The 25,370-nt window shown below is 43.6% G+C and overlaps 3 protein-coding genes across 5 annotated transcripts in view; 2 read left to right on the forward strand and 1 right to left on the reverse strand.

Moving 5' to 3' along the window:
* si:ch211-225p5.8 (uncharacterized protein LOC555567 homolog) overlaps positions 1-1,250 on the forward strand; it is a 10,761-nt gene extending 9,511 nt beyond the window's left edge. For all 3 annotated transcript variants that reach the window (XM_037073197.1, XM_037073196.1, XM_037073198.1), the window contains 2 exons: positions 1-53; positions 166-1,250. The exon at positions 1-53 is cut by the window's left edge and continues 1 nt beyond it. In XM_037073197.1, the coding sequence (XP_036929092.1) occupies positions 1-45 (45 nt within the window). In that variant the 3' untranslated portion in view covers positions 46-53; positions 166-1,250. The remainder of the gene's footprint in view (positions 54-165) is intronic.
* Positions 1,251-2,397: 1,147 nt separating this feature from the next.
* On the forward strand, positions 2,398-3,384 carry LOC119006670. Its single transcript, XM_037075627.1, has one exon. It carries the CDS (start codon positions 2,874-2,876, stop codon positions 3,357-3,359), a length of 486 nt encoding a protein of 161 aa, XP_036931522.1. The 5' UTR covers positions 2,398-2,873; the 3' UTR covers positions 3,360-3,384.
* A 15-nt stretch (positions 3,385-3,399) lies between these two features.
* dnajc28 (DnaJ (Hsp40) homolog, subfamily C, member 28) lies at positions 3,400-25,279 on the reverse strand. Its single transcript, XM_037075626.1, has 3 exons — positions 25,197-25,279; positions 24,924-24,998; positions 3,400-5,368 (listed from the first exon to the last, which is right to left on the reverse strand). Exon 3 carries the CDS (start codon positions 5,353-5,355, stop codon positions 4,207-4,209), a length of 1,149 nt encoding a protein of 382 aa, XP_036931521.1. The 5' UTR covers positions 5,356-5,368; positions 24,924-24,998; positions 25,197-25,279; the 3' UTR covers positions 3,400-4,206.
* Between the last annotated feature and the right edge of the window lie 91 nt (positions 25,280-25,370).

Below are 25,370 nucleotides of genomic sequence, written 5' to 3' on the forward strand. Positions count from 1 at the left end.
CTGCTAGAATCAAAAGACAACTGTGACGGTGTGCAGATAGAGTAACATTACTGGTGAGTTAGATTCATCTTCCAAGCCGCAGATTTACTACATCTGTTGTAGGAAAATGTGACGATACTGAAAAGCACGTTCTTACTCTCTGAACTTTCATTCTGTGTCCACCAGGTAAGAAGATCGTCTCAGCGAGAGTCCAGCTCGACTCTCGATTCTGCCAAAGTCACAATTACTGTTGGGTGATTTAAAAGCTGATGGTGCAGGAGGCAGCAGGCGGGGGAGATTTCTTTCAAAGATTTCCTGTCAGTGAAACATGCTGTCTAAGATCTCCTGCGGGACTACTACATGCTTGAAAGTTTGTAGATTTGTAAATAGGGCTCTCAGTGTAGCAGATCCAGTGGATGATTAGTTTTGCTGTTGAATAATCCATCACTTATTTCATATATTTATGTTTAGTTTATAAAATGTAAGATTGGAAATATTTTTTAAATTTAACTTTGAAAGTAAGTTTGCCTAAAGTCCAAACAACAACAACTAATTCTTGTTTTTATTTTGCTATATTTGAAAATTACAGGTAACAATCTAGACTTATTTTGACCAAGTAAGCAAACCAGAATGAGAGTTTTTCAATTTCATTCAAAGGAAGATTTCATCGATGAATGAAGATTCAGTCATTGTCTGCTCGCCCTCATGCCAGTGGAACTGGAGCGTCTCTGCAAAACAGCGTTGCAGCATTCTCCTAAACAACTGAAGTAAACAGGGACTTGTTTTAAAAATATGAAGACAAACAGCTGGAAAAAAAAAGAAAATTGTGAAGATTTTCAAATTCAAAACGGGTGTGAATGATGTCTTTTCAAATACATTTTTTGATCTTGGACTTCTGGTCACTTACAAATAAGCTGTATGGAGACATTTTTTCTTCTTTTGTTGTTTTTTTTCCCATCTACTTCAGTTTATTTGGAGAATGCTACACGCTGTTTTGCTGTGAAGCTCCAGAAATGTTTTATGGACGACCTGATTTTAACATTTGGGGGAACTGCTCCTTTAATTTAATATGACCCTCGAGGTATCTGTGAAGTCTTAATAATTTGAGATCTTAATGTAAAATTTTAATGGGAATCATGACGCTGGCATCACTCCCGATCCAGCGTTAGTGTATGTTTAGCAGCATGTCTAAATCTGAGCTTATCTGTTTGTCACAGTTCACATCTGTCCAAGTTTGTAAAGGAAAATAAAGTAAATCCTTTTGTATATTATCTGTTGTCCACTGCACTGTCTCTGTTCACACTTAAACACGTAAACTCAAGACACCATCAGTGTTATCTATGACAGTTTTCTGGATGTTACCTGTGCAAATACTGTATCATTTGTTTTTAAAAATACACTTCACCATTCACAACACGAGGTCGATCTCTTGAACAAAATTTACCCTTTGCCCTGCCAATCCTACTACAGAATATGAATACACAAATCTGCATAAGTCTTTCTTAAATACCACTGTGTTTTACGTCCCAGGGACATTTAGAGGTGATCGTGCTGTAACTCAATCTAGTCTGAGCGGCGCTGCAGACTGTCCAAACTACCTCCAGACTGAAAGCAGCTTTGTTCTGCTACATGCGCTTGCTGCTACTGCAAAATGTGAACAGACACAGACACTTCTCAGAAACTGAGTATGAACACAAGTAAATCTTGATTTTTGTCCCTGGTGGTGTAAAATTGGGAGGCTTTGCCATGCAGTCAGAACAAAAAGATCTTCAATTTAGCAACATATTCAACATATTTTTCTTATGATTTTCATGACATATTGAGGTCTGATGTGAAGACAAACATCTTAACACCAAACTCACCTGGTGTGAAGTCTTCATCTCAGCTGATTTTACCAGTAAAGGACTGCAGTTTAAGTCATGCCTCACTATACGGAGTTTTTGCCCTTGCCCTGTGACCTCCTCCTTTCATTAAACGTGTTGACATGTTGAACACACTGGATATCTCTTCCACGAGAAAGAATGAGCATGAAGGAGGGCACATTAAGACCAAGAGAAGGGGGTGCGTGTACACCGTTCTTTGCAGTCTTAGTCCTGCTGGAGACGCCTGTCTTGAAATGATCGATGTCTGTTGATGCCAGTGACAGCAGGAACTGACTCACACATCTTTGAACGGTAGGCTCATCTTTCTACTGAACAAAGCTTGAATAATGACAGATATCATGATCAGGACTCAGTTTCTAAATAACCTCACCTTCACAGTTATAACAGCAGAGCTAACTCTGAAAGGTCAGCCCTAAGAAAAGTGAGTGTACACTGCATTCAAGTTCAAGTTTGTTGGGTCACCGAAGGATTTCTGATGTGTACTTTTAACATACATTCAAACAATTATGTGTTCGTAAAACACATTTACCTCAGTTGTTTAGGAGAATGCAGCAACACTGTTTTGCTCCAGAAAGCTCCAGAAATATTTTGTGGACTACAAAACTTCATCCGACTTTCAATCAGCATGATATGGATTGAGTGAGAAGATACCAACTGAAACTTAATTTGGGGGTGAACTTTTTGAGTTTATGAAAACACTCAAGTGTTTAAAACACGTTTATAAACTCTTGGAAAAAATGAGTATCCTGAGATTTCTTCTTACACCCTTCTCATGGAGAGATTGAATTCATTTTCTCACATTTTCTCACATCCTGACTTAGTATGCTCTTACTTTGCTCCTCAATTTTTTTTCTCCTTTTAATATATTCTATTAAAAGAAAACATCTTTAATCTTTTACTTAACTTCAAATTTAATATAATGCTTTTGCTTGCTTGTCTGGTTCCTCTTTGGTTGTTGTTAGCAGGTGAAGAGGAATATATAAACATTTAATTTTCTGATATTTATGTGAGATGATTCTTTTTCTCCTCTACCTCCACAGTTGCAGTTTGCTTTGTGTCCAGCAGAGGGCAACCATGTCAAACATCAACGCCACTGAGCTGCAGTCGCTCCTGCTCTCCTTCCTGCAGCACTGCCTCAACAGCACAAGTATACTGTCTCCACTGACACCCCAGAACTACACCACCCAGCAGGCTGTGCCCCACGTGGCCGGAGCCAGGGCCCATGCTCAGTCTCAGGGCATGATGTACATCTTGCTGGTGGTTGGCATGTTCAGCTTCTTCACGTTCGGCATCATGCTCAGCTACATTCGCTCCAAGAAGCTGGAGAGCTCTCATGACCCGTACCACCAGTACATCGCCCAAGACTGGACCACGGTGATGACTCCGTCCAGGGTCGTCACTCAGGCTCTGCACAGGGAGGACGGAGGTAACGGAGCCAGAAGCAAAGAGCCCATCGTCATCTGCAACCCTGCGACACTGGAGCAGCTGCCAGACTAGAATGAGACATTTCCCAGACTGAAAATGTAAACCTCTGTAACACTGTTTAGTAACTTTTAATGTCACATAGCAGCCAAAAGTTACAGTGTGTCAGATCAGTAATTTCACAGAAACAACTTGCTTTATAAATATGACTCATGTTGTTACATCTTTGTTATCAGCACATGCAGCTCACAACACTTACAGTCAAACAACCAGGATTGCTCAATACTGTTCTTTCACTAACAGCCGAAGACAACCCTGCAAATCTGGACAATAACCGTGACATAATTGATTAAAGGGTAACTTCACCAGTTTTACACATTCAAGTGTCCTCCAGAGGAAGCTGCACGTAATCTGATAATACCTCCCACTGATGTCTCTCAGTGGCTAAGTTGCACTGAGGGTAACACAGTCACCAGGTTTTGAAAAGGAAGAATAATACTTTGAATATAAAAGGTGATATCTCTGGTCCTGCTGTATCTATTTTAATTGGGCTTATTTTCTGGTCCATACTGGTCCAACACTGTTATGTTATAGGTAGTACAATGCTAGACTGCTTTTCATAACCTGCCGCCTACATTACCCACAATGCAATTTAGCAAGTAATGACATCACTGGAGGCAATTTAACAGATTGCATGCAGCTTCCTCTGGAGCCACAAATTGCTTTTTGCTACTTTTGTCACATATGTAGCGGTCCTCAATTGCCACAAAGTGGCACCATTGTCTACAGCTGTATATCAGTGGGTGAACGAGTGTTAGAAATATCGCTCTATTAACTGCTATGATTGGTTCAAGTGAAAAATAATAAATATCGATCTAAAAGACTTCTCCGTTCACTTAAATTCAGAGTTTCATAGTTTCAACTAGAGAAAACTCTTCATCCAAGACATCAGGCCTTGTTTGGTATTTTTTGTCTTATTTAGTGCATTGGCTCTTTTTTTCTCTTCCTTCCGCCTCTCTCTTTCCTTCTCTCTCTCTCTCTGCTGCTCCAGTCTGTGTTGGTGGGCTCCTTTCACAGCACGGTCAATCTCTCGTGACAAACTGAAGTGAACCATTTGCATTTTGAGCATCGGCACGATGAGGTTGTAATTGTCCACCATCTTGTTGAGTTTCACCAGCTCCTCCTCTACAGATGCACACAGCTGCTCCCATTGGCTGCTCTCTTTGGGGCTCATGGGGTCACCGAGTCTGGCCCTCCCCTCCAATAACCGCTTTCGGATATGAGCTGTGGTCTCTCGGATGTCGCGCTGTGTGACAACCCACGGTGGCTGGTAACCATTGTCTATGAGGATGCGGTTGAGGTTGTGGGTCATAGGATCAGCATATGGATTGTGCTCAAACTTATTGAGAGGCTTTCCAGCTCCACTGAGGTTCCTGAAGTCTCCCCGGGCCATGGACTCCTGGATCAAGTCCTCCACAAGCCGCTCCACAGCCTGGGTGATTTTGATCTTTCGACTGCGCTGACGCATGTCACGTTCCACCAGCGCCCCCTCTGCAGCAGCTGCCCTCTCGTGCTCCCTCTGCCGGTAGTTCAAAATCTGGTTGGACGCCCGGTCTACTCGAATCTGCCGGTACTGACGCTCACGCTGGCTGGGCGTGCCTGAACCCACACCTTCATAACTGAGGTACTGTCTGTGTGCAAATGCTGTGCCTCTGGACTCCTCATCTTCCACTTCCTTCCCTCCATCAGGTTTATTTGTCTTGCTCTGATGTGCCAGCACAGCCCGGTAGGCCTCCTCAACCCGAGCAAACAGCACTGCATCTGCAGTCGGAGCCCCAGAGTCCGGGTGGTAGAGCTTGGCTAGGCGTAAGTAAGCCTCTTTCACCTGCACAGGACTGCTGTCTCGCTCGTCAGGAAGTTGGAGAAGCCTGTAGCTCTCTCGCAGGCTGCGACTGACCTGGGGACCGGAGCTGAGCGTTCTGAGCAATGGGGACCGTTGTGACAAGACCAGCAGAAACCGGCCATGGCAGAAGTCGGTGCGGGAAACCAGGAGTTGGAAAGTGCAGCTCATGTCTGGCACAGTACTGTGGAATCAAAGAACAAAGATATTACATGGACAATCACTCAAGTTAATCGTTTTTCTTTCTTCTCAGACTGCAGCTTGTGTTTACAATTTCAACTGACACATTTCTGATCGCGAAAATGCTTGAAATCAATCTTGGATTGCCTGAAGCACCTGCGTTGCATCAGTGTTCTTGTACCTACGTGAACCACATTTATGACCTTCGACTTGCCAGACTGAGAGTGACAAGTAAAATTCAATACAGCAATACTCATAAATTACCCCAAGCATTGTTTCCTGCATTATAATCACCACAAAGAAAGAGATTTTCATAATGCGAGATATCAGGCAACATATGTCCGTGTTAAATCAATATTAACCAATAATATCTGCTGACTGATATATCTGTGGGACTCTAATGTTAAGTATTTATTTTGAGCTGTCAAAGAGAGCAAAGGGGTCCTCAATATCCTAAAAAAAAAACAAAAAACAGCAGGGTTGACAAAAGCTGCAGAAAGACCTAGTTTTGAGCATATTAACAGTAACAGTAGGGAGCTATATTTTTGTTTTATACCACTGGAAGAGAGCTGCTTAACTTGTCAAGTCAATATCACAGTCCATAGTGTGCCTTTACAAACTGTAAAGCATGTAACAGCTTCTGTTCTTAGACAATCATAAACCTTATCGGTAAGTTAAGCAGCAGTTTCATGAGAGAGGTCAATAACAGTACAAAAACTAGTATAAACTAGACAATTCCCCGCCGGGGAATCGCGAAAGTGGGCTGTGCGCTTTGTCCCGTGATGAAAAAACTATGAAAGCTAAGGCAAAAGTATGAGATCACGTTGATAATTTGGACTTGTATGTACATTTTACAGTTCGAATGGTGTGTCTAGGTCAACGTATGCCAGAGCAAGAGATGTTTGAATAATGTTGAAGATTTGCAACTTTTTTGACCTCGTCCCATTCATTCCTTATGGGAGATGTTTGGTAGTTTTTCGCGTCTTACGACGCGAAAAATTGATATTCTGGAAAACTGAATGATAGCATACCGAGTCAGATCGAGCCACACGTTTTGATGTATTGTTTGTTTGTGTGCGCTCAACGGTGTGGGACGAGTTAGCGACAGAAAAACTGGCTCTCAATGTACAGTGGATTGTAAAATAGAGAGATAGAGGGAGAGACAGACAGACAGACAGACAGACAGACAGACAGACATATATATATAAAAAGAGAGAGAGGCAGACAGACAGATAGACAGAGACAGACAGATAGAGAGAGAGATAGAGAGAGAGAGATAGACAGGTAGAGAGAGAGAGAGATAGAGAGAGAGAGATAGAGAGAGAGAGATAGACAGATTGAGAGAGAGAGAGACAGATAAAGAGAGAGAGAGAGACAGACACAGTCAGAGAGACAGACAGAGTGAGAGAGAGACAGAGACAGACAGAGAGACAGAAAGAAAAACATATATATACACACATATATATATATATATATATAGAGAGAGAGAGAGAGAGAGAGAGAGACAGATAGAGAGAGAGACAGACAGACAGATAGAGACAGACAGACAGATAGAGAGAGAGGATGACAGACAGATAGAGAGATAGAGGCAGACAGAAAGATAGAGAGAGAGAGAGAGAGAGAGAGAGAGAGAGAGAGAGAGACAAAGACAGAGACAGAGAAAGATAGAGAGAGATAGAGAGAGAGAGACAGACAGACTGTCTGTGCTTGCCCAGCTGATCTCGGTTGCCACGGTGATCGTTGCCGACCCCCCCCCCTGCTCCCCGGTAACGGACTGGGACTGCTGTTTCTCAGCCCTTTCAGCCTCACATGCAGGACGTCAAACTGGTGCTATATATTCAAAACCATACATGATAGCAGCAAAATTTTTTCACGGTCAAGCCAGAAATGCCTTAAAGAGCACGCTCACCAAGTTTCATGGTCCTGGTGTCAGAAATGTGGAAATGCCAGCGAGTTGAAAAAGGGTGCAGTTTCAAAAATCCTCTTCCCGATTAACATTGGAGTAAATGGAGCCAGTGAGAGCTCCTCTGGTCGGTCAGAGGCAGATGATTCAAAAACCGTAAATCCGACCGAAAAAGTGGACACATTGTGAGAGAGAAGACAAGTGTGGCTACAACTCTGGAAAATATCACTGTTTTTGAGCGTAATTTGTGGCCGGGATCGTCACGGAAAGAGAAAATTTCTGAGGTTTTTTTTGAGCCTCTCTCACTCTGTCAGTTGGTCTCCTGCACTCTGCTGCGCGAACATTCCGCCATACACACTCATTGAAAACCCTGAATTTTCCCCAAATCACTCATCATCGTTAAAGGGTCAGAGTTCAAAAACTATACATCGTAGGAAAAAAGTTCAAATACAACTTAAATAGACAAGACCTGTGCCTACGTTTTAAAGTTAGAATGGTGTTTCTGGGCGAATGTATGCCCGAGCAGGAGATGTTTGAAAAACGTTGCAAATTTGCGACATTTTTGACCTCGTCCCATTCATTCCTTATGGGAAAATTTTCGCAGTTTTTCGCGTCTTACGACGCGAAAAATTCGTATTTCAAAAATCTGAATGATAGCATACCGAGTCAGATCGAGACGCACGTTTTGATATATTGTTTGTTTGTGTGCGACAAACGGTGCGAGACAAGTTAAGTGCCAAAAACGAGCGGGAGGATGAAAAATATTAAGAAGAGGCGCGAGCAATAGTAATAGTGGGCTGTGCTCCGCACAGCCCACTATGGACACCCTATAGCAGAGCTATAGAGGTGTCCATAGTGGGCTGGCGAGCACAGCCCACTAATAAAAAGACGCGCGAGCAATAACAATAGTGGGCTGTGCTTCGCACAGCCCACTATGGACACCCTATAGCAGAGCTATAGAGGTGTCCATAGTGGGCTGGCGAGCACAGCCCACTAATTATTATTACTAGACAATTCCCCGCCGGGGAATCGCGAGAGTGGGCTGTGCGCTTTGCCCCGTGACGAAAAAGCAAACATGGTATCAGCAAAATTTCTCTACCATCAAGCGGGAATGGCCTTAAATAACGCAGTCACCAAGTTTTGTGGTCCCACTTTGAGAAATGTGGCAATAGGAGCGAGTTAGAGAAGGGTGCAGTTTTGCAAATCCTCTTCCTGATTTACAATGGAGTTAATGGGACAGTTGAGAGCTACTCTTGTTGGTTAGGGGCAGATAATTCAAAAACCGTGAATCCCACCGAGAAAATAGACACATTGGGAGAAAGAAGACAAGTGTGGCTACAACTCTGGAAAATTTCACTGTTTTTGAGTGAAATTTGTGGCTGGGAGTGTCATGTAAAGAGAAAATTTCCCTCACCATCTTTCAAGGGCCAGCATTCAAAAACTACACAGTATAGGAAAAAAGTTGAAGACACCTCTAATACACAGGATTTGTGCCTACATTTTAAAGTTTGAATGGTGTTTCTAGGTGAATGTATGCCAGAGCAGGAGACGTTTGAAAAACGTTGCAGATTTGCGACTTTTTGAGCTCGTCCCATTCATTCCTTATGGGAAATATTTGGCAGTTTTTCGCGTCTTACGACGCCAAAAGTTGATATTCTTAAAAACTGAATGATAGCATACCGAGTCAGATCGAACCGCATGTTTTGATGTATTGTTTGTTTGTATGCGCTCAACGGTGTGGGACGAGTTAGCGGCAGAAAAAATGGCTCTCAATGTACAGTGGATTGTAAAATAAACACTAGACAATTCCCCGCCGGGGAATCGCGAGAGTGGGCTGTGCGCTTTGCCCCGTGACGAAAAAACCCTGAAAGCTAAAGCAAAAGTTGAATCCCACATTGATAATTTGGACTTGTATCTACATTTTAAAGTTTGAATGGTGTGTCTGGGTCAACGTATGCCAGAGATGTCGGCTTTTGAAATCTTGAAAACCGTTGAAGTTTTGCGACTTTTCTTACCTCGTCCCATTCTTTCCTTATGGGAAATGTTTGGCAGTTTTTCACGTCTTACGACGTGAAAAATTGATATTTTGGAAATCTGAATGATAGCATACCGAGTCAGATCGAACCGCACGTTTTGATGTATTGTTTGTTTGTGTGCACTCAACGGTGTGGGACGAGTTAGCGACAGAAAAAATGGCTCTCACTGTACAGTGGATTGTAAAATAAACACTAGACAATTCCCCGCCGGGGAATCGCGAGAGTGGGCTGTGCGCTTTGCCCCGTGACGAAGAAACTATGAAAGCTAGAGCAAAAGTTGAATTCCACGTTGATAATTTGGACTTGTATCTACATTTTAAAGTTCGAATGGTGTTCCTAGGTCAATGTATGCCAGAGAGAGAGAGAGAGAGAGAGAGAGAGAGGCAGACAGACAGATAGACAGATAGAGAGGGAGAGAGACAGAGACAGAGACAGACAGACAGATAGAGAGAGAGAGAGATATATGTATAGACAGACAGATAGAGAGAGAGAGAAAGATAGATAGAGAGAGAGAGAGACAGACAGACAGACAGAGACAGACAGACAGAGAGAGAGAAACAGACCGATATAGAGAGAGAGAGAGATAGAGAGAGAGAGATAGACAGATAGAGAGAGACAGATAGAAAGATAGAGAGAGAGAGAGACAGAGAGAGACAGATAGAGAGAGAGACAGACAGACAGATAGAGATATATGTATAGACAGACAGATAGAGAGAGAGAGATAGAAAGATAGAGAGAGAGAGACAGAAAGATAGAGAGAGAGAGGAAGACAGATACAGACAGAGAGAGACAGACAGATAGAGAGAGAGAGAAACAGACAGATAGAGACAGACAGATAGAGAGAGATAGAGAGAGACAGATAGAGAGAGACAGACAGTCAGATAGAGAGAGAGAGAAGGACAGACAGAGAGAGAGAGAGAGAGAGAGACTGATAGATAGAGAGACAGAGGCAGACAGACAGAGAGAGAGAGAGAAAGACAGAGAGATAGAGAGACAGGGAGAGACAGAGACAGAGACAGACAGATAGAGAGAGAGAGAGACAGAAAGATAGAGAGAGAGAGGAAGACAGATACAGACAGACAGAGACAGACAGATAGAGAGAGAGAGAGAGACAGACAGATAGAGACAGACAGATAGAGAGAGACAGATAGAGAGAGACAGACAGTCAGATAGAGAGAGAGAGAGACAGACAGATAGAGACAGACAGATAAAGACAGATATATGCATAGACAGACAGATAGAGAGAGAGAGACAGACAGACTGTCTGTGCTTGCCCAGCTGATCTCGGTTGCCACGGTGATCGTGCTGACCCCCCCCCCCCCGCTAACGGACTGGGGACAGCTGTTTTCTCAGCCCTTTCAGCCTCACATGCAGGACGTCAAACTGGTGCTATATATTCAAAACCATACATGATAGCAGCAAAATTTTTTCACGATCAAGCCAGAAATGCCTTAAAGAGCACGCTCACCAAGTTTCATGGTCCTGGTGTCAGAAATGTGGAAATGCCAGCGAGTTGAAAAAGGGTGCAGTTTCGAAAATCCTCTTCCCGATTAACATTGGAGTAAATGGAGCCAGTGAGAGCTCCTCTGGTCGGTCAGAGGCAGATGATTCAAAAACCGTAAATCTGACCGAAAAAGTGGATGCATTGTGAGAGAGAAGACAAGTGTGGCTACAACTCTGGAAAATATCACTGTTTTTGAGCGTAATTTGTGGCCGGGATCGTCACGGAAACAGAAAATTTCTGAGGTTTTTTTTGAGTCTCTCTCACTCTGTCAGTTGGTCTCCTGCACTCTGCTGCACGAACATTCCGCCATACACACTCATTGAAAACCCTGAATTTTCCCGAAATCACTCATCGTCGTTAAAGGGTCAGAGTTCAAAAACTATACATCGTAGGAAAAAAGTTCAAATACAACTTAAGTAGTCGAGACTTGTGCCTACGTTTTAAAGTTAGAATGGTGTTTCTAGGCGAATTTATGCCCGAGCAGGAGATGTTTGAATAACGTTGCAGATTTGCGACATTTTTGACCTCGTCCCATTCATTCCTTATGGGAAATTTTTCGCAGTTTTTCGCGTCTTACGACGCGAAAAATTCGAATTTCAAAAATCTGAATGATAGCATACCGAGTCAGATCAAGACGCACGTTTTGATATATTTTTTGTTTGTCTGCGACAAACGGTGCGGGACTAGTTAGCTGCCAAAAACGAGCGGGAGGATGAAAAATATTATTATTATTATTATTATTAAGAAGAGGCGCGAGCAATAGTAATAGTGGGCTGTGCTCCGCACAGCCCACTATGGACACCCTATAGCAGAGCTATAGAGGTGTCCATAGTGGGCTGGCGAGCACAGCCCACTAACTAGACAATTCCCCGCCGGGGAATCGCGAGAGTGGGCTGTGCGCTTTGCCCCGTGACAAAAAAGCAAACATGGTATCAGTAAAATTTCTACACCATCAAGCCGGAAAGGCCTTAAAGAACACAGTCACCAAGTTTTGTGGTCCCACTTTGAGAAATGTGCTCATAGGAGCGAGTTAGAGAAGGGTGCAGTTTTGCAAATCCTCTTCCCGATTAACAATGGAGTTAAAGGGACAGTTGAGAACTACTGTTGTTGGTTATAGGCTGATAATTGAAAATTCGTGAATCTTACCGATAATGTAGACACAGTGGGAGAAAGAAGACAAGTGCTGCTACAACTCTGGAAAATTTCACTGTTTTTGAATGAAGTTTATGGCTGAGAGCGTCATATCAAGAGAAAATTTCACTCACCTTCATTCAAGGGCCAGTGTTCAAAAACTACACATTATAGGAAAAAAGTTCAAATACAACTTAAATAGACGAGACTTGTGCCTACATTTAAAAGTTTGAATGGTGTTTCTAGGTCAACGTATGCCAGAGCAGGAGATGTTTGAAAAATGTTGCAGATTTGCGACTTTTTTGACCTCGTCCCATTCATTCCTTATGGGAAATTTTCGGCAGTTTTTCGCGAAATACGTTGCGAAAAATCAAAGTTTTAAAAATCTGAATGATAGCATACCGAGTCAGATCGAACCGCACGTTTTGATGTATTGTTTGTTTGTGTGCACTCAATGGTGTGGGACGAGTTAGCGACCGAAAAAATGGCTCTCACTGTAAAGTGGATTGTAAAATAAACACTAGACAATTCCCCGCCGGGGAATCGCGAGAGTGGGCTGTGCGCTTTGCCCCGTGACGAAGAAACTATGAAAGCGAGAGCAAATTTGAATTCCACGTTGATAATTTGGACTTGTATCTACATTTTAAAGTTCGAATGGTGTTCCTAGGTCAATGTATGCCAGAGAGAGAGAGAGAGAGAGAGAGAGAGAGAGAGAGAGGCAGATAGACAGATAGAGAGAGAGAGAGAGAGAGAGACATAGAAAGAGACAGACAGACAGATAGAGAGAGAGAGAGAGAGAGAGAGAGATAAATGTATAGACAGACAGATAGAGAGAGAGAGACAGATAGATAGATAGAGAGAGAGGGACAGACAGACAGAGAGAGAGAAACAGACCGATATAGAGAGAGAGAGAGATAGAGAGAGAGATAGACAGATAGAGAGAGACAGATAGAAAGATAGAGAGAGAGAGAGACAGAGAGAGACAGATAGAGAGAGAGACAGACAGACAGATAGAGATATATGTATAGACAGACAGATAGAGAGAGAGAGACAGATAGATAGATAGAGAGAGAGGGACAGACAGACAGAGAGAGAGAAACAGACCGATATAGAGAGAGAGAGAGATAGAGAGAGAGATAGACAGATAGAGAGAGACAGATAGAAAGATAGAGAGAGAGAGAGACAGAGAGAGACAGATAGAGAGAGAGACAGACAGACAGATAGAGATATATGTATAGACAGACAGATAGAGAGAGAGAGACAGATAGATAGATAGAGAGAGAGGGACAGACAGACAGAGAGAGAGAAACAGACCGATATAGAGAGAGAGAGAGATAGAGAGAGAGATAGACAGATAGAGAGAGACAGATAGAAAGGTAGAGAGAGAGACAGACAGACAGATAGAGATATATGTATAGACAGACAGATAGAGAGAGAGAGAGATAGAAAGATAGAGAGAGAGAGACAGAGAGAGAGAAGGACAGACAGAGAGAGAGACACAGATAGATAGAGAGACAGAGGCAGACAGACAGAGAGAGAGAGAGAAAGACAGAGAGATAGAGAGACAGGGAGAGACAGAGACAGAGACAGACAGATAGAGAGAGAGAGAGACAGAAAGATAGAGAGAGAGAGGAAAACAGATACAGACAGACAGAGACAGACAGATAGAGAGAGAGAGAGACAGACAGACAGAGACAGACAGATAGAGAGAGACAGAGAGAGACAGATAGAGAGAGACAGACAGTCAGATAGAGAGAGACAGACAGATAGAGACAGACAGATAAAGAGAGATATATGCATAGACAGACAGATAGAGAGAGAGAGACAGACAGACTGTCTGTGCTTGCCCAGCTGATCTCGGTTGCCACGGTGATCGTGCTGACCCCCCCCCCTGCCCCCCGGTAACGGACTGGCACAGCTGTTTCTCAGCCCTTTCAGCCTCACATGCAGGACGTCAAACCGGTGCCATATCTTCAAAACCGTACATGATAGCAGCAAAATTTTTCACGATCAAGCCAGAAATGCCTTAAAGAACACGCTCACCAAGTTTCGTGGTCCTCGTATCCGAAATGTGGTAACACGAGCGAGTTGAAAAAGGGTGCAGTTTCGAAAATCCTTTTCGCGATTAACATTGGAGTGAATGGACGAAGTGAGAGCTACTCTGGTCGGTCAGAGGCAGATAATTCAAAAACCGTAAATCCCACCGAAAAAGCGGACACATTATGAGAGAGAAGACAAGTGTGGCTAAAACTCTGGAAAATATCGGCGTTGCCCCGTGACGAAAAAACCCTGAAAGCTAAAGCAAAAGTTGAATCCCACATTGATAATTTGGACTTGTATCTACATTTTAAAGTTTGAATGGTGTGTCTGGGTCAACGTATGCCAGAGATGTCGGCTTTTGAAATCTTGAAAACCGTTGAAGTTTTGCGACTTTTCTTACCTCGTCCCATTCTTTCCTTATGGGAAATGTTTGGCAGTTTTTCACGTCTTAAGACGTGAAAAATTGATATTTTGGAAATCTGAATGATAGCATACCGAGTCAGATCGAACCGCACGTTTTGATGTATTGTTTGTTTGTGTGCACTCAACGGTGTGGGACGAGTTAGCGACAGAAAAAAAGGCTCTCACTGTACAGTGGATTGTAAAATAAACACTAGACAATTCCCCGCCGGGGAATCGCGAGAGTGGGCTGTGCGCTTTGGCCCGTGACGAAAAAGCAAACATGGTATCAGCAAAATTTCTCCACCATCAAGCGGGAATGGCCTTAATTAACACAGTCACCAAGTTTTGTGGTCCCACTTTGAGAAATGTGGCAACAGGAGCGAGTTAGAGAAGGGTGCAGTTTTGCAAATCCTCTTACTGATTTACAATGGAGTTAATGGGACAGTTGAGACCTACTCTTATTGGTTAGGGGCCGATAATTCTAAAACCGTGAATCCCACCGAGAAAATAGACACATTGGGAGAAAGAAGACAAGTGTGGCTACAACTCTGGAAAATTTCACTGTTTTTGAGTGAAATTTGTGGCTGGGAGCATCATCTAAAAAGAAAATTTCCCTTACCGTCTTTCAAGGGCCAGCATTCAAAAACTACACAGTATAAGAAAAAAGTTGAACACACCTCTAATAAACAGGATTTGTGCCGACATTTTAAAGTTTGAATGGTGTTTCTAGGTGAATGTATGCCAGAGCAGGAGATGTTTGAAAAACGTTGCAGATTTGCGACTTTTTTACAACGTCCCATTCATTCCTTATGGGAAATGTTTGGCAGTTTTTCGCGTTTTACGTCGCGAAAAATTGATATTCTTAAAAACTGAATGATAGCATACCGAGTCAGATCGAACCGCACGTTTTGACATATTGTTTGTTTGTGTGCGCTCAACGGTGTGGGACGAGTTAGCGACAGAAAAAAAGAGCTCTCATTGTAAAGTGGATTGCAAAATAAACACTAGACAATTCCCCGCCGGGGAATCGCGAGAGTGGGCTGTGCGCTTTGGCCCGTGACGAAAAAACTACGAAAGCTAAGCCTAAAGTATGATATCACGTGGATAATTTGGAGTTTTATCTACATTTTAAAGTTTGAATGGTGTGTCTAGGTCAACGTATGCCAGAGCAGGAGATGTTTGAAAAATGTTGAAGATTTGCGACTTTTTTTTACCTTGTCCCATTCATTCCTTATGGGAGATGTTTGGTAGTTTTTCGCGTCTTACGACACGAAAAATTGATATTCTGGAAAACTGAATGATAGCATACCGAGTCAGATTGAGCTGCACGTTTTGATGTATTGTTTGTTTGTGTGTGCTCAACGGTGTGGGACGAGTTAGCGACAGAAAAACTGGCTCTCAATGTACAGTGGATTGTAAAATAAACAGACAGATAGAGACAGAGACAGACAGGTAGAAAGAGAGACAAACAGATAGATAAAGAGAAACAGAGACAGACAGAGAGAAAGACAGAGACAGACAGAGAGAGAGAGAGAGAGAGAGAGAGAGAGAGAGAGAGAGGCAGACAGACAGATACAGAGATATATATATAGAGAGAGAGACAGACAGATAGAGAGAGAGACAAACAGAGAGAGAGAGAGACAGACAGATAGAGAGAGAGAGACAGACAGACAGATAGAAAGAGAGAGAGAGAAAGAGACAGACAGGTAGAGAGAGACAGAGACAGACAGATAGAGAGAGATAGACAGACAGAGAGAGAGAGAGAGACAGACAGACAGACAGGTAGAAAGAGAGAGAGAGAGACAGACAGACAGACAGGTAGAAAGAGAGAGAGAGAGAGAGACAGACAGACAGGTAGAAAGATAGAGAGAGAGAGAGAGAGAGAGAGAGAGAGAGAGAGAGAGAGACAGAAAGACACAGACAGATAGAGAGAGAGAGACAGACTGTCTGTGCTGGCCCAGCTGATCTCGGCTGCCACGGTGATCGTTGCCGACCACCCCCGGTAACGGACTGGTGCAGCTAATTTTTCAGCCCTTTCAGCCTCACATGCAGGACGTCAAACCGGTGCCATATCTTCAAAACCGTACATGATAGCAGCAAAATTTTTTCACGGTCAAGCCAGAAATGCCTTAAAGAACAAGCTCACCGAGTTTCGTGGTCCTCGTGTCAGAAATGTGGTAACGGGAGCGATCTCAAAAAGGGTGCAGTTTCGAAAAACCTCTTCCCGATTAACATTGGAGTGAATGGAGCCAGTGAGAGCTCCTCTGGTCGGTCAGAGGCAGATGATTCAAAAACCGTAAATCCGACCGAAAAAGTGGACACATTGTGAGAGAGAAGACAAGTGTGGCTACAACTCTGGAAAATATCACTGTTTTTGAGCGTAATTTGTGGCCGGGATCGTCACGGAAAGAAAAAATTTCTGAGTTTTTTTTTAGCCTCTCTCACTCTGTCAGTTGGTGTCCTGCACTCTGCTGCGCGAACATTCCGCCATACACACTCATTGAAAACCCTGAATTTTCCCCAAATCACTCATCATCGTTAAAGGGTCAGAGTTCAAAAACTGTACATTGTAGGAAAAAAGTTCAAATACAACTTAAATAGTCGAGACTTGTGCCTACGTTTTAAAGTTGGAATGGTGTTTCTAGGCGCACGTATGCCAGAGCAGGAGATGTTTGAATAACGTTGCAGATTTGCGACGTTTTTGACCCCGTCCCATTCATTCCTTATGGGAAATTTTTCGCAGTTTTTCGCGTCTTACGACGCGAAAAATTCGAATTTCAAAAATCTGAATGATAGCATACCGAGTCAGATCGAGACGCACGTTTTGATATATTTTTTGTTTGGGTGCGACAAACGGTGCGAGACAAGTTAACTGCCAAAAAATCACGGGAGGATGAAAAATAATAATAAGAAGAGGCGCGAGCAATAATAATAGTGGGCTGTGCTTCGCACAGCCCACTATGGACACCCTATAGCAGAGCTATAGAGGTGTCCATAGTGGGCTGGCGAGCACAGCCCACTAATAAGAAGAGGCGCGAGCAATAATAATAGTGGGCTGTGCTTCGCACAGCCCACTATGGACACCCTATAGCAGAGCTATAGAGGTGTCCATAGTGGGCTGGCGAGCACAGCCCACTAACTAGACAATTCCCCGCCGGGGAATCGCGAGAGTGGGCTGTGCGCTTTGCCCCGTGACGAAAAAGCAAACATGGTATCTGCAAAATTTCTCCACCATCAAGCGGGAATGGCCTTAATTAACACAGTCACCAAGTTTTGTGGTCCCACTTTGAGAAATGTGGCAATAGCAGCGAGTTAGAGAAGGGTGCAGTTTTACAAATCCTCTTCCTGATTTACAATGGAGTTAATGGGACAGTTGAGACCTACTCTTGTTGGTTAGGGGCCGATAATTCTAAAACCGTGAATCCCATCGAGAAAATAGACACATTGGGAGAAAGAAGACAAGTGTGGCTACAACTCTGGAAAATTTCACTGTTTTTGAGTGAAATTTGTGGCTGGGAGCGTCATCTGAAGAGAAAATTTCCCTTACCATCTTTCAAGGGCCAGCATTCAAAAACTACACAGTATAAGAAAAAAGTTGAACACACCTCTAATAAACAGGATTTGTGCCGACATTTTAAAGTTTGAATGGTGTTTCTAGGTGAATGTATGCCAGAGCAGGAGATGTTTGAAAAACGTTGCAGATTTGCGACTTTTTTACAACATCCCATTCATTCCTTATGGGAAATGTTTGGCAGTTTTTCGCGTTTTACGTCACGAAAAATTGATATTCTTAAAAACTGAATGATAGCATACCGAGTCAGATCGAACCGCACGTTTTGACATATTGTTTGTTTGTGTGCGCTCAACGGTGTGGGACGAGTTAGCGACAGAAAAAAGAGCTCTCATTGTAAAGTGGATTGCAAAATAAACACTAGACAATTCCCCGCCGGGGAATCGCGAGAGTGGGCTGTGCGCTTTGCCCCGTGTCGAAGAAACTATGAAAGCTAGAGCAAAAGTTGAATTCCACGTTGATAATTTGGACTTGTATCTACATTTTAAAGTTCGAATGGTGTTCCTAGGTCAATGTATGCCAGAGAGAGAGAGAGAGAGAGAGAGAGAGGCAGACAGACAGATAGACAGATAGAGAGAGAGAGAGAGACAGAGACAGACAGACAGATAGAGAGAGAGAGAGAGAGAGAGAGAGAGATATGTATAGACAGACAGATAGAGAGAGAGAGACAGATAGATAGAGAGAGAGAGAGAGAGACAGACAGACAGACAGAGACAGACAGACAGAGAGAGAGAAACAGACCGATATAGAGAGAGAGAGAGATAGAGAGAGAGAGATAGACAGATAGAGAGAGACAGATAGAAACATAGAGAGAGAGAGAGAGACAGAGAGACAGAGAGAGACAGATAGAGAGACAGACAGACAGATAGACAGAGACAGACAGATAGAGAGAGAGATAGAGAGAGAGAGATAGACAGGTAGAGAGAGAGAGCGATAGAGAGAGAGCGATAGAGAGAGAGAGATAGACAGATTGAGAGAGAGAGAGACAGATAAAGAGAGAGAGAGAGACAGACACAGACAGTCAGAGAGACAGACAGAGTGAGAGAGAGACAGAGACAGACAGAGAGACAGAAAGAAAAACATATATATATATATATAGAGAGAGAGAGAGAGAGAGAGACAGATAGAGAGAGAGAGAGACAGACAGAGACAGAGAGATAGAGAGAGAGAGGGAGAGACAGAGACAGACAGATAGAGAGAGAGAGAGAGAGACAGATAGAGAGAGGCAGACAGAGACAGAGAGAGAGAGAGACAGAGACAGAGACAGACAGACAGAGAGAGACAGATAGAGACAGATAGACAGAAACAGACAGTCAGATAGAGAGAGAGAGACAGACAGATAGAAAGAGACAGACAGACAGATAGAGAGAGATATATGCATAGACAGACAGATAGAGAGAGAGAGACAGACAGACTGTCTGTGCTGGCCCAGCTGATCTCGGTTGCCACGGTGATCAATGCTGACCCCCCCCCCTGCCCCCCGGGAACGGACTGGTGCAGCTAATTTTTCAGCCCTTTCAGCCTCACATGCAGGACGTCAAAACGGTGCCATATCTTCAAAACCGTACATGATAGCAGCAAAGTTTTTTCACGGTCAAGCCAGAAATGCCTTAAAGAACACGCTCACCGAGTTTCGTGGTCCTCGTCTCAGAAATGTGGTAACGGGAGCGATCTCAAAAAGGGTGCAGTTTCGAAAAACCTCTTCCCGATTAACATTGGAGTGAATGGAGCCAGTGAGAGCTCCTCTGGTCGGTCAGAGGCAGATGATTCAAAAACCGTAAATCCGACCGAAAAAGCGGACACATTGTGAGAGAGAAGACAAGTGTGGCTACAACTCTGGAAAATATCACTGTTTTTGAGCGTAATTTGTGGCCGGGATCGTCACGGAAAGAGAAAATTTCTGAGGTTTTTTTTGAGCCTCTCTCACTCTGTCAGTTGGTCTCCTGCACTCTGCTGCGCAAACATTCCGCCATACACACTCATTGAAAACCCTGAATTTTCCCGAAATCACTCATCGTCGTTAAAGGGTCAGAGTTCAAAAACTATACATCGTAGGAAAAAAGTTCAAATACAACTTAAATAGTCGAGACTTGTGCCTACGTTTTAAAGTTGGAATGGTGTTTCTAGGCGCACGTATGCCAGAGCAGGAGATGTTTGAATAACGTTGCAGATTTGCGACGTTTTTGACCCCGTCCCATTCATTCCTTATGGGAAATTTTTCGCAGTTTTTCGCGTCTTACGACGCGAAAAATTCGAATTTCAAAAATCTGAATGATAGCATACCGAGTCAGATCGAGACGCACGTTTTGATATATTTTTTGTTTGGGTGCGACAAACGGTGCGGGACTAGTTAGCTGCCAAAAACGAGCGGGAGGATGAAAAATATTATTATTACTAGACAATTCCCCACCGGGGAATCGCGAGAGTGGGCTGTGCGCTTTGCCCCGTGACGAAAATACTATGAAAGCTAAGGCAAAAGTATGCTATCATGTTGATAATTTTGACTTGTATGTACATTTTACAGTTTGAATGGTGTGTCTAGGTCAACGTATGCCAGAGAAGGAGATTTGCGACTTTTTTGACTTCGTCCCATTCATTCCTTATGGGAAATGTTTGGCAGTTTTTCGCGTCTTGTGACGCGAAAAAATTGACATTCTGAAAAACTACATGATAGCATACCAAGTCAGATCGACCTGCACGTTGTGATCTATTGTTTGTTTGTATGCAGTCAGCGGTGTGGGAAGAGTTAGTGACAGAAAAAAGGGCCCTCAATGTACAGTGGATTGGAAAATAAACACAGAAATAGAGAAAGAGACAGACAGATAGACCGAGAAAGACAGACAGATAGAGAGAGAGAGAAAGACAGAGACAGACAGTCAGAGAGACAGAGAGAGAGAGACAGACAGATAGAGACTGACAGACAGAGAGAGAGAGAGAGAGAGAGAGAGAGAGAGACAGAGAGAGACAGAGATAGAGAGAGATATATGTATAGACAGACAGATAGAGAGAGAGAGAGAGATAGGCAGGTAGAGAGAGAGAGAGAGAGATAGACAGGTAGAGAGAGAGAGAGAGAGAGAGACAGGTAGAGAGAGAGAGAGAGAGAAAGACAGGCAGATAGAGACAGACAGATAGATAGAGAGAGAGAGAGAGAGAGAGAGACAAAGACAGAGACAGAGAAAGATAGAGAGAGAGAGACAGACAGACAGACAGAGAGACAGACAGACAAATAAAGAGAGAGAGAGAGAGAGAAAGACAGGCAGATAGAGACAGACAGACAGATAGAGAGAGAGAGAGAGAGAGAGAGAGAGACAAAGACAGAGACAGAGAAAGATAGAGAGAGAGAGACAGACAGACAGACAGAGAGAGAGACAGACAGACAGACAGATAGAGAAAGACAGATAGAGAGAGAGAGAGATAGACAGGTAGAGAGAGAGAGAGAGATAGACAGGTAGAGAGAGAGAGAGATAGACAGGTAGAGAGAGAGAGAGAGATAGACAGGTAGAGAGAGAGAGAGAGAGACAGACAGATAGAGACAGACAGACAGATAGAGAGAGAGAGACAGACAGACTGTCTGTGCTGGCCCAGCTGATCTTGGTTGCCACGGTGATCGTTGCTGACCCCCCCCCCCCCCCCTGCCCCCCGGTAACGGACTGGCACAGCTGTTTCTCAGCCCTTTCAGCCTCACATGCAGGACGTCAAACCGGTGCCGTATCTTCAAAACCGTACATGATAGCAGCAAAATTTTTTCACGGTCAAGCCAGAAATGCCTTAAAGAACAAGCTCACCAAGTTTCGTGGTCCTTGTGTCAGAAATGTGGTAACGGGAGCGATCTCAAAAAGGGTGCAGTTTCGAAAAACCTCTTCCCGATTAACATTGGAGTAAATGGAGCCAGTGAGAGCTCCTCTGGTCGGTCAGAGGCAGATGATTCAAAAACCGTAAATCCGACCGAAAAAGTGGACACATTGTGAGAGAGAAGACAAGTGTGGCTACAACTCTGGAAAATATCACTGTTTTTGAGCGTAATTTGTGGCCGGGATCGTCACGGAAAGAGAAAATTTCTGAGGTTTTTTTTGAGTCTCTCTCACTCTGTCAGTTGGTCTCCTGCACTCTGCTGCGCGAACATTCCGCCATACACACTCATTGAAAACCCTGAATTTTCCCCAAATCACTCATCATCGTTAAAGGGTCAGAGTTCAAAAACGATACATCGTAGGAAAAAAGTTCAAATACAACTTAAATAGACGAGACCTGTGCCTACGTTTTAAAGTTGGAATGGTGTTTCTAGGCGAAAGTAGGCCCGAGCAGGAGATGTTTGAAAAACGTTGCAGATTTGCGACATTTTTGACCTCGTCCCATTCATTCCTTATGGGAAATTTTTCGCAGTTTTTCGCGTCTTACGACGCGAAAAATTCGTATTTCAAAAATCTGAATGATAGCATACCGAGTCAGATCGAGACGCACGTTTTGATATATTTTTTGTTTGGGTGCGACAAACGGTGCGAGACAAGTTAACTGCCAAAAAATCACGGGAGGATGAAAAATAATAATAATAAGAAGAGGCGCGAGCAATAATAATAGTGGGCTGTGCTTCGCACAGCCCACTATGGACACCCTATAGCAGAGCTATAGAGGTGTCCATAGTGGGCTGGCGAGCACAGCCCACTAACTAGACAATTCCCCGCCGGGGAATCGCGAGAGTGGGCTGTGCGCTTTGTCCCGTGATGAAAAAACTATGAAAGCTAAGGCAAAAGTATGAGATCACGTTGATAATTTGGACTTGTATGTACATTTTACAGTTTGAATGGTGTGTCTAGGTCAACGTATGCCAGAGCAGGAGATGTCTGAAAAATGTTGAAGATTTGCGACTTGTTTTTTGCCTCGTCCCATTCATTTCTTATGGGAAATGTTTGGCAGTTTTTCGCGTCTTACGACGCGAAGAATTGATATTCTGAAAAACTGAATGGTAGCATACCGAGTCAGATCGAGCTGCACATTGTGATATATTGTTTGTTTGTGCGCACAGGCAGATAGAGAGAGAGAGACAGACAGATAGAGACAGACAGATAGAGAGACAGACAGACAGACAGACCGAGAAAGACAGACAGATAGAGAGAGAGAGAGAGAGAGAGACAGACAGACAGACAGACATAGAGAGAGACAGACAGAGACAGACAGATAGAGAGAGAGAGAGAGAGAGAGAGAGAGAGAGAGAGAGAGACAGACATACAGAGAGAAACAGAGAAAGAGAGAGAGACAGACAGATAGAGACAGATAGATAGAGAGATAGAGACAGACAGATAGAGACAGACAGACAGACAGACCGAGAAAGATAGACAGACAGATAGAGAGAGATATATGTATGGAAGGACAGATAGAGAGAGAGAGAGAGATAGACAGGTAGAGAGAGAGAGAGAGAGATAGACAGATAGAGAGTGAGAGAGATAGACAGATAGAGAGAGAGAGACAGACAGATAAAGAGAGAGAGAGAAAGAGACAGAGACAGACAGACAGAGAGACAGACAAACATATATATATATATATATATAGAGAGAGAGAGAGAGAGAGAGACAGAAAGACAGACAGATAGAGAGAGAGATAGACAGGTAGAGAGAGAGAGAGAGAGATAGACAGGTAGAGAGAGAGAGAGACAGACAGATAGAGACAGACAGACAGATAAAGAGAGATATATGCATAGACAGACAGATAGAGACAGACAGACAGACAGACTGTCTGTGCTGGCCCAGCTGATCTTGGTTGCCACGGTGATCGTTGCTGACCCCCCCCCCCGCCCCCCGGTAACGGACTGGCACAGCTGTTTCTCAGCACTTTCAGCCTCACATGCAGGACATCAAACTGGTGCCATATTTTCTAAACCATACATGATAGCAGCAAATTTTTTTCACGGTCATGCCAGAAATGCCTTAAAGAGCACGCTCACCAAGTTTCATGGTCCTTGTGTCAGAAATGTGGAAACGGGAGCGAGTTGGAAAAAGGGAGCAGTTTCGAAAATCCTCTTCCCGATTAACATTGGAGTAAATGGAGCCAGTGAGAGCTACTCTGGTCGGTCAGAGGCAGATAATTCAAAAACCGTAAATCCGACCGAAAAAGCGGACGCATTGTGAGAGAGAAGACAAGTGTGGCTACAACTCTGGAAAGTATCACTGTTTTTGAGCGTAATTTGTGGCCGGGATCGTCACGGAAAGAGAAAATTTCTGAGGCGTTTTTTGAGTCTCTCTCACTCTGTCAGTTGGTCTCCTGCACTCTGCTGCGCGAACATTCCGCCATACACACTCATTTAAAACCCTGAATTTTCCCCAAATCACTCATCATCGTTAAAGGGTCACAGTTCAAAAACTATACATCATAGGAAAGAAGTTCAAATACAACTTAAATAGATGAGACCTGTGCCTACGTTTTAAAGTTGGAATGGTGTTTCTAGGCGAAAGTATGCCCGAGCAGGAGATGTTTGAAAAACGTTGCAGATTTGCGACATTTTTGACCTCGTCCCATTCATTCCTTATGGGAAAATTTTCGCAGTTTTTCGCGTCTTACGACGCGAAAAATTCAAATTTCAAAAATCTGAATGATAGCATACCGAGTCAGATCGAGACGCACGTTTTGGTATATTTTTGTGTTGGTGCGACAAACGGTGCGGGACTAGTTAAGTGCCAAAAACGAGCGGGAGGATGAAAAATATTATTATTAAGAAGAGGCGCGAGCAATAGTAATAGTGGGCTGTGCTCCGCACAGCCCACTATGGACACCCTATAGCAGAGCTATAGAGGTGTCCATAGTGGGCTGGCGAGCACAGCCCACTAATAAGAAGAGGCGCGAGCAACAGTAATAGTGGGCTGTGCTTCGCACAGCCCACTATGGACACCCTATAGCAGAGCTATAGAGGTGTCCATAGTGGGCTGGCGAGCACAGCCCACTAACTACATAAGACTAACTGTCACAAATCACCGTACATACCTGCTATAAGTATATTTTCCTCCCAATTTTCCCTCTTGTTGGTCATGAGGAGCCACAAGTCCACGTCGAAACGTGCTGCAGGACAAAAAATATGGGGTCAAGTTTGAGGGCTGATTTACTGCCAACTAGCTAATGCTGCGCTAAGTTATCAAAATAATCACATTTCCGGAACAATGCATTTAACACTAGTGAAAACTGAAGACTACGCTGCGAAGACACAAGCTAACATTACATGACAAGTAAGTTTAAAGCCCAAAGAAAAAGTCAGGTCACCTATATGTGTCTGGTTTGTTGTTGTTACGTCTTCTTCTTCTTCTTCTTCTTCTTCTGCTACGGCTCCTTCTTCTTCTTTTGTTTTAATGGCAGATTGCGACCGATGACTCCCAAGGTGCACACCGCCACCTGCTGTACTGGAGTATGTTGTAAAGGACGTTATTTTGTTCCACC

The sequence above is a fragment of the Acanthopagrus latus genome, chromosome 17 (genome assembly GCF_904848185.1).
Source record: "Acanthopagrus latus isolate v.2019 chromosome 17, fAcaLat1.1, whole genome shotgun sequence".
Classification (NCBI taxonomy): domain Eukaryota; kingdom Metazoa; phylum Chordata; class Actinopteri; order Spariformes; family Sparidae; genus Acanthopagrus; species Acanthopagrus latus.